Source organism: Akebia trifoliata, chromosome 3 (assembly GCF_017979445.1).
Source record: "Akebia trifoliata isolate Shusen 1 chromosome 3, ASM1797944v1, whole genome shotgun sequence".
NCBI classification, from domain to species: domain Eukaryota; kingdom Viridiplantae; phylum Streptophyta; class Magnoliopsida; order Ranunculales; family Lardizabalaceae; genus Akebia; species Akebia trifoliata.
In genome coordinates, this window is record NC_141377.1 from 46,016,177 (window position 1) to 46,024,484 (window position 8,308).

Below are 8,308 nucleotides of genomic sequence, written 5' to 3' on the forward strand. Positions count from 1 at the left end.
AAAAAATATATATTTTTAGTTCAAAATAAATACAGGTATTTTAGTACTTGTTGGATGATAGTTTTTTCCCGTTTAGAAAAAAATAAATTAAATATGATCCACGTAACTTGAACTATGAGTTATACAAGCACAAGTTGAGTCATGTTTTCAAGTCGACTTAGTAAATCGACTATTTTCAATCAAGTGGACACAAACGATTTTGCAAGAGGTGAAGTCATAGTGGATATAAAACATCCAGATTACACCAATTTATTAAATTAATAAATAATCTATTGTTTAACTGCTTAAACAAAATAGTACATCTTCATCTAATGGAGTCCTCTTTACAGACTCAAGCCAAACACTAATCGCTCTCACTTAGTTTGGCTCCACATACTAGGCTTATTAAAATCACAAATAATATTTAGGAATTATTCCAATTTGTTCTCTACATATCACTTATCGCATGAATTCAATCCGAAGACCATCAACAGTGGTGTTTACTCCTGTCCCTCCTCTCGGAACCAGCGTCACCCAAATACTCTCATCTTCATCCGCCTCTAGATCTTCCAACACCTCCGAGATCCCCAACTTAAGAGTGGTCTTCCTCTTCAAGACCACATCATCCTTATTCATCACCATCTTCAGTCCCCGGCGCATGTTAACAAACGTCCCCGCAAACTCCCTAGACTCAGGACCGATACTTATCTCATCGATTGCATTAACATAGACATCGAACTTAACATATGAATCCTTCTTTACATCGATTCCATACACAACCAATACTTCCTCCTCTTCTTCCTTCTCTTTACTCGTCCTTTGGGTCTTTGGCCTATGAACTTTAACTACGATGGTAGTGTCTAAGGTCCGTCCTTGGGGCCCAAAGTCTTGTGATAAAAATTGGCCAGACAAATGCAACCCATTTTCATTCTCTCTCATCTTTAAAATGTCACGAGCGATTTTGGGTGAAACCGAAGGTTTAGGCCGTGCATTGATCCAGGAATTATTGACCGACTCGTAAGTGTACCTGAGTTTGGTGATGTCAAGAACATCTCGAATTTTTATTCTAACAAGTTGCGATTTCTCATTATGGAAGAAGAAATACGAGTCTAGCCAGTCGGGATCAACAATTGCAGGCCCGTTCCCTCTAAGACCATTCCACACTTCCCAAAGTCGATCAATGTTCGAGTGGTGTGCGTAGAAGATAGGGTCTCGTGCAGCCGAATAGAATGCACCCATGTTCTCTCTTTCACGATTTAAGTTGCTACCAACCCAACTGTGCACTGCATTGTGGGGCGCAAGCTCTACGGTCCCTGGAAAGAGAGAAATTGATCGTAATTAATTATAATCCAAATTTTAAGATATGTGATAAGATGCACCATAGCAATGATAATACTTTATTACCTGGTCCATCGCAAAAGCCATCCTCACCGGATTTATAGAAGCAACCCATAAAGAGCTCAGTCTTCTTTGCACCAGATACCATTTGGTTATACATGAACGCCATATTCGCCGTAATCTGGTCTTCGGGTTCCAACCCACTCTCAACGAAATTGTAGTTAATATCAGTTATTTTAGGTGGAATGTGAGAACTATCGCGGTCCTCATCTAAGAAAGACCCATTTGTGTACATGTCGGGGATAACCATCCCTTCGGGTGAGTCCCAATTCCAGAATGGCAATGTGAAGGTGTCATCTCCCATTAAACTTCCAATGATCCGTTCATGAAAGTAGATCATCATTCGATGCCACGGGAAAAATAGCCATGACCTATGGACTTTAAGGAGTAAATTGTGATTTTGTTGATTATATGCCCCGGTGCAATAGATACAATGCATGTCAGCTTGGCGCATGAAGCTACGAGGATCGTCGTATGGGAGGGATTTCATGATCGATAAAGCCTTATTATATTTGGCAATGTAGTCTTTGTCGACGCGGTGGGCAGGTCGGCGGACACGGATAGGTGATGAAGGATCAGGAAATTGGAAATCGATAACGGGCTCTTCCCCCTCAGGTTTTGGGGGGCAACAATAGAGTGGGTTGTTAGCGTCTGAGAGGGAACGATGACAAGTTGTCAGGTTAGGACTCATGCCAAAAACACGGCCAGGCTTCTCAGTCTGCTCGCTAAGGGGGACATTATTGCTGTTAATAGACCAGTTTCCCGCCACAATGCCTAAGATCGTGTTTTTTAGCTCCCTGCACACGTTAAAAACAAATGTTACAAGATTGTTGCAAATAACTATCCATCGTACTTGTTATGATTTGTGGAACGTGATGGTATTGGTCTGGAAGGTGTATTGTTCTTTATTCGGTGAAAGGGTGTAATCTCTAACGGTAGACACCCCACTTTTAACATCCTGATCCACCAACTCATCATGAGAGGGTTTTTTTTTTTTTACATAGTGGAATCAGTGTAGATCCGTGGATGTACCTCAATCTCAAGGTAATCACATAAATATATATATACACACGTGGGTGGGGTTCCTACGACGCACATTGCGACACCGTTTTTGTCTTATATGGGCAAAAAGGTTTGGAATGGGCTGATTTTTTGTGAGGATGATCTCTGTGATGAGGGGATCATCCTTGCAAAAAATCATCCCATTCCAAAGCTTCTAACCCCATCAAAATTGATTTACAAAAATTGGACGGTCTAAAATTTTTCAACTTGTAAACATGGGGCTAGAAGTTTCATAATGAGCTGATTTTTGGCAAGGATGATCTCCTCACAATAGAGATCATCCTCACAAAAAATCAGCCCATTCCAAACATTTTTGTCCATATAAGACAAAACACTATGTCGCAATGTGAGTAGCTTTGTGTGTCTACGTATATAGGGTCACGCTCAATGGCAAACTTTTTGGCAAAACATTTTTTAAAACATGGGGCTAGAAGTTTTGAAAAATGTTTTGCCAAAAAGTTAGCCATTGAACGCTACCCATATATATATATATATATATATATATGGAAATGTTCAACAACAAACATTTTGGCAAAACATTTTTCAAAACATGGGTTAGAGGTTTTGGAATGGGCTGATTTTTGGTGAGGATGATCTTTACGGTGAGGAGATCATCATCACCAAAAATCAGCCCATTCCAAACCTTCTAGCCGCAGTTTACAAGTTGAAATATCGTGGACCGTCCATTTTTTGTAAACCATTTTTGATGGGGTTAGAAGTTTTGGAATGGGCTGATATTTGGTGATGATGATCTCCTCCCCGTAGAGATCATCTTCACCAAAAATCAGCCCATTCCAAAACCTCTAACCCATGTTTTGAAAAAGTTTTGCCAAAATGTTTGACAAAATGTTTGTTGCTGAACATTTCCCATATATATATGGGTCCCGTTCGGCACCCTTAGTTTTGCCACACACTTTAACAAACGCGTTTTGTCTTACATGGGTTAGAAGTTTCGGAATGAGCTGATTTTTGGTGAGGATGATCTCTATGGTGAGGAGATCATCCTCACCAAAAATCAGCTCATTCCAAAACTTCTAACCCCATCAAAATTGATTTACAAAAAATGGACGGTCCACGATTTTTCAACGTGTAAACATGGGGCTAAACATTTCGGAATGGGCTGATTTTTGGTGAGGATGATCTTCTAATCATAGAGATCATCCTCACCAAAAATCAGCCCATTCCAAAACTTCTAACCCATGTAGGACAAAAAACGTTTGTTAAAGTGTGTGGTAAAACTTAGGGTGCTGAACATTTCCCTATATATATATGGAAATGTTCAACACCCTACACTTTACCCTACGCTTTACCAAACGTTTTTTGTCCTACATGGGTTAGAAGTTTTGGAATGGACTGATTTTTGGTGAGGATGATCTCTACGATTAGAAGATCCTCATCTCCAAAAATCAGCCCATTCCGAAATTTCTAGTCCCATGTTTACAAGTTGAAAAATCGTGGACCGTCCATTTTTTGTAAACCAATTTTTATGGGGTTAAAAGTTTTGGAATTGGATGATTTTTGGTGAGGATGATCTCTATAGATGATCTTCTCACTATAGAGATCATCCTCACCAAAAATCAGCCTATTTCAAAACTTCTAACCCATGTACGACAAAACACGTTTGGTAAAGCGTAGGGTGGCAAACGGGACCCATATATATATATATATGTTTGTGTGTGATTGCATATTTACTTGTATCTCGAGGAAAGAGATCTATGGTTATCTAGTGTGTTGGAAATAAAAATTGATGTGACGATATATGCTCTCCTGATCATGTTTTGTGTTCATTTTCCAGTTTTGACTGGGACAATGAACCCCTTAACCCAACCCATCGTAAATGGGCTAACTTGATCTTAAGCCCCCAAAGAAGAATAAGGTTCATAATTTTCAAACCGGAGATAGCTTGACGTGTAACCCAATCCAACCCAACCTGTATTATATGTGTTCGAAACAGGTGACTCATTAAAAATACCAAATTATCATTAGGATACACAAGGATCGGGATAAAACACATAACCCAAGAATATGTCACATATCCTTAGAATAAATCGCAATCGTTTGATGATGCATTTTGTTATGATAATCAATAATAATTAAAAGAATCGGACTAATATTAAATAGGACTATTAACAATAATTATTAATTACTACAAACTGATTCTGAAAGAATAAGTAGAAACAAATTTAAAATTTTCATCATAGCAATTATGAAGACCATAAATTAACTGGTGATTTAAATGGAATGTATGTAATCAGTTGTAAATTAAAAATAGATGATTGAAATAAATAACTAATCAGCTTTCAAATCCAGTTTACCCCACCACCCCCACCAAAAAAAATAAAAAAACGCAAAGGAGAAGAATTGAAGGAGTTCCAACTTTAAATGAAGAATCGTGATGATCTGACTACCCCACGTGTGGAAAACTCAATCGACTACCTTGACTTGACAAGTTCAGACCCATAGATCTGTACTCCTCGGTATACACAATTGCACTTTCCATTTTTTAAAAATGTATCCCGAGGGAATCGTGTATATCAAGGAGCATAGATCAACAGTATTTGATCTTGTCATATCAGGTAGTCGATTGAGTTTGCAACGTGTGGGGTAGTCAAATTATCACAACTCTTAAAAGAAGGAGAAAGAAATGAAGAAAAAGAATAGTTATTAAAAAACAAACCCCGTAATAGAATATGGTACTTCATATGAGTCCATGAGGAGTGCAAAGATGAAGAGAGCAAAGCAGATCCCATAAACCCATTTCTTTGCTTCCATCTCTTAATGATCCAAGCAAATACTCGAGCAACGCATGAGACAAATGATTATAGAGAGCTAGCTACACAATTGTTTATCTTCTTTTAAAGGTTTTCTGCTCTCCTGATCAAACCTAACCACAACTATTTCTATCTAATCTTCTAGATTTCTACATGGGGGTAAGAAATATAGATTCCCTAGGGATTGGTTCAAGTTTTTATGGATCCGTTTCTGAGAATCTCTAAGATATATTTTCACAGCTCGGAATCTAGAATTATATATATTATACAAACTAAGGTCATCTTTTCAACGCTATTTGTTCAATTAAGTATATAGAAACATCATCACATGGTTTAGCCTTTATATTTTGGTCCATGTTACCTACTAGTTATTATTTTATTAGTACAAGGTCCTTTCTAAATATTACTTTATTGAGGTCCAATAATTAATTAAAGTTATACCACGATGTAATAATGTCTCGTTAAAATATTTGATGAATATTCTAGAGACTCCCACGGGAGTTGGTAAACCCTAGGCCAATAATACCTCAAATTAGGGTGATTTAGACATACCCCCTCAAAGTTTTGGTGAATATTTGAGATGTCCCTGTGTTTCTGAATTGATGACTTTTACCGATATCTTCTCTTATATATAGAATAATAAAAATTAATCTAAATGTTTTTATTTAATTTAAACATCTAATCAGAAACACATAACTTTTATGCTAAAAATTTCATCATCTTCAAGTTCTTAAATCTGTATATATGCTCAATTATTTTCAATTACGAACCTCGTTGCCTTAAATTTCATCATCTAATACTTGTAAAAAATAAAAATAAAAAATCTTAGTTTGACTATGGATTTGAATATTAAAAGTAAATAATAACAAATATTTATCGAAAGGAAAATGCTGGAATGACACAAAAGATGACAAAAAAAAAAATGAAGTGGTGGTGCGCATATAACCACCGTTGACATTTTTTTACACGTATCTCAATGAAAAGCATCTACGGTAATGTGTAAGACACCATGAGTTTTTGTCACTGACTCTTATCGAAAAGGTTGAAAGTCAATATTAATTTTGTCAATAAATACTGAAGCCAGTTTGAAAAGAAATAACGTGTAAGCTCAATAATTTACCTCGAATATGTCTAAATCACCTAGTTTGAAAAGGAAAGTAGTGTGTGTGTGTGTGTGTGGTTAGTCAAAAGTGAAAGTTGAAAAGGTGTGGAATCTTGTTAATTTATCTGTTTTAAAATGTTGGGGTTCAAGTATATCATTTCGTAGTAGTAGTTCTGACTGATATTTACTGATGGTGCGAGATCTCATTCGATTGATATTTACTGTGACCAAAAATCAAAATCCTACCTCACCCACTAATTTTTGTTTGTTTAAGGAAAAAACAATTAATTATAATTTTTATTCAATCTTATATCTAATTTTATCTATGAACACCACAACTTCTATGAATAATATACACAGCACAAGACTTTCATTTGAAGATGAGCAAATTTTTATTTTTTTTTCAAAAGCAAGCTAGAATTTATCTATGAGCACTTGAACATGATCTACAAATAATATACCTCACAAGATTTTCCCTTGAAGATGAGTAAAACCCTATAAATAAATATTTTGATAGGTAAAACTCAAGTTTTAAGTGTTGACTTTGAGATTCAGAAACAAAAATGACAACAGATGCAATTCCCAATCATATTGCATCTAAGAAATAACCTAATACATTACAATAATAGAGATCAATCTTATAAACAAATAATTAAATAAATGAAGATATATATACATAATTTCAATAAAAGAAAATTATCTTTTAAAATTTATGATTGACAGGATCTTGCAATAATTACAGAGATCCCATGAATGAAGAGCTAATGTCAATTATCTTCAATAAGGGTAGTTTGAGGGAGATAAAAAGGGGGAGACTCAGAGAGAGACTATGGATACAGTAAAATAGGTAGGGATTTGTGCCATGTGCAGTGGAGTGTCTCTTGGATTTCTCAAAGCAATAACCCATACTCTTTGCTTCCCCCCACAAAATATATATATATATATATATATATATATAACTTGTTCTTCAGATTTGAAGGTTGAGGGAGAAAGAATCTTAGATTTAGACATGGGGCCATGGGGGGAAGACAATGGGTTTGGGAGAGAAAAATTAGAGTTAATTCTTTTTTTCGAAACAGTTTGAAGATGAGGGTGTTTAAGTCATTTAGATTAGTCTCTTAGAAAAGACCGATATGAAGGGATATGCCATCATAATATAAAAATTGGGGTTATCGAGGATATTCACCGAGATGAAGGGAGAATCCTAGCAAACAACGCCTTATATTCACAAATAAATTAATAATAATAATTTAATTAAGAAGTTGAAGTTTCAACTTTCAACTTACAACTCATGAGATGATGAAGAAGAAGAAGAAGAAATAGTAAGAATTAGAAAACAAACCCCATTAGAGAAGATGGTACTTCATCATGTACTGAGTCATCCTTGAAGAAGAAGTTTGCAGAAAATCCAAGTCCAACAAAGATGAAGACGACCAAACAAACCCATTTCTTTGGATCCATGTCCAAGGATCCAACACAAGTGCTTCTGCCTTCCTATTCCTCCTTTAAACTTGTTGAAAGGTAATTTATTGTATATGTCTTCGATGCCAACTATTATTATTATTTAAAGTCTCCCATATTAATAAATAAATAACAACATATTTTATATTATCATGACGAGATGCACGTGGGGTTAATATATGTGCCACGTGTACCCTTTGATGATCAAATATCAACGGCATGGATCTTCGTCTCATGCTACCTACTTCTTTTTTATGATTAATTTACAAGTTCCTTTCTCGAGTTATGTTATATGTATTCAAATTCGAATTCGATTGTTAATCATTTTTTACTTTTTTGTGTGTTTATGACACGTTGATGATGGTACATTAGTTGTCATTATTTTATTAGTAGGGCAGCCACCAAACCTTTGATTTGATTGAACCCAGGGGATACTGCTTTACTTCAAAACTTGCGTGGCAACGACATTTATTGGTCCCATCACCGTGGCTGTGGTTGCTCTTAGGTAAACTCGTTTTAAGCCCTGTCCAAACTC

General features: G+C 35.9%; 1 protein-coding gene across 2 annotated transcripts; it reads right to left on the reverse strand.

Moving 5' to 3' along the window:
• Positions 1-227: 227 nt before the first annotated feature.
• Positions 228-7,865, reverse strand: LOC147407366 (aureusidin synthase-like). 2 transcript variants are annotated; one of them, XM_086435899.1, is made up of 3 exons: positions 7,655-7,865; positions 1,384-2,174; positions 228-1,292 (listed from the first exon to the last, which is right to left on the reverse strand). In XM_086435899.1, exons 1-3 carry the CDS (start codon positions 7,771-7,773, stop codon positions 439-441), a joined length of 1,764 nt encoding a protein of 587 aa, XP_086292025.1. In that variant the 5' UTR covers positions 7,774-7,865; the 3' UTR covers positions 228-438. The 2 variants fall into 2 exon arrangements, with proteins under 2 accessions (XP_086292025.1, XP_086292026.1); XM_086435900.1 differs by lacking the exon at positions 7,655-7,865 and adding an exon at positions 5,117-5,257.
• Between the last annotated feature and the right edge of the window lie 443 nt (positions 7,866-8,308).

Excerpts from the sequence above, each read along its gene's own strand:
- LOC147407366 (XM_086435899.1), bottom strand. The coding sequence starts at position 7,773 with ATGGATCCAAAGAAATGGGTTTGTTTGGTCGTCTTCATCTTTGTTGGA. Across the intron at positions 2,175-7,654 it reads GTACCATCTTCTCTAATGGG|GGAGCTAAAAAACACGATCT; the intron begins GTTTGTTTTCTA and ends TAACGTGTGCAG. Across the intron at positions 1,293-1,383 it reads TGGCTTTTGCGATGGACCAG|GGACCGTAGAGCTTGCGCCC; the intron begins GTAATAAAGTAT and ends CTCTCTTTCCAG.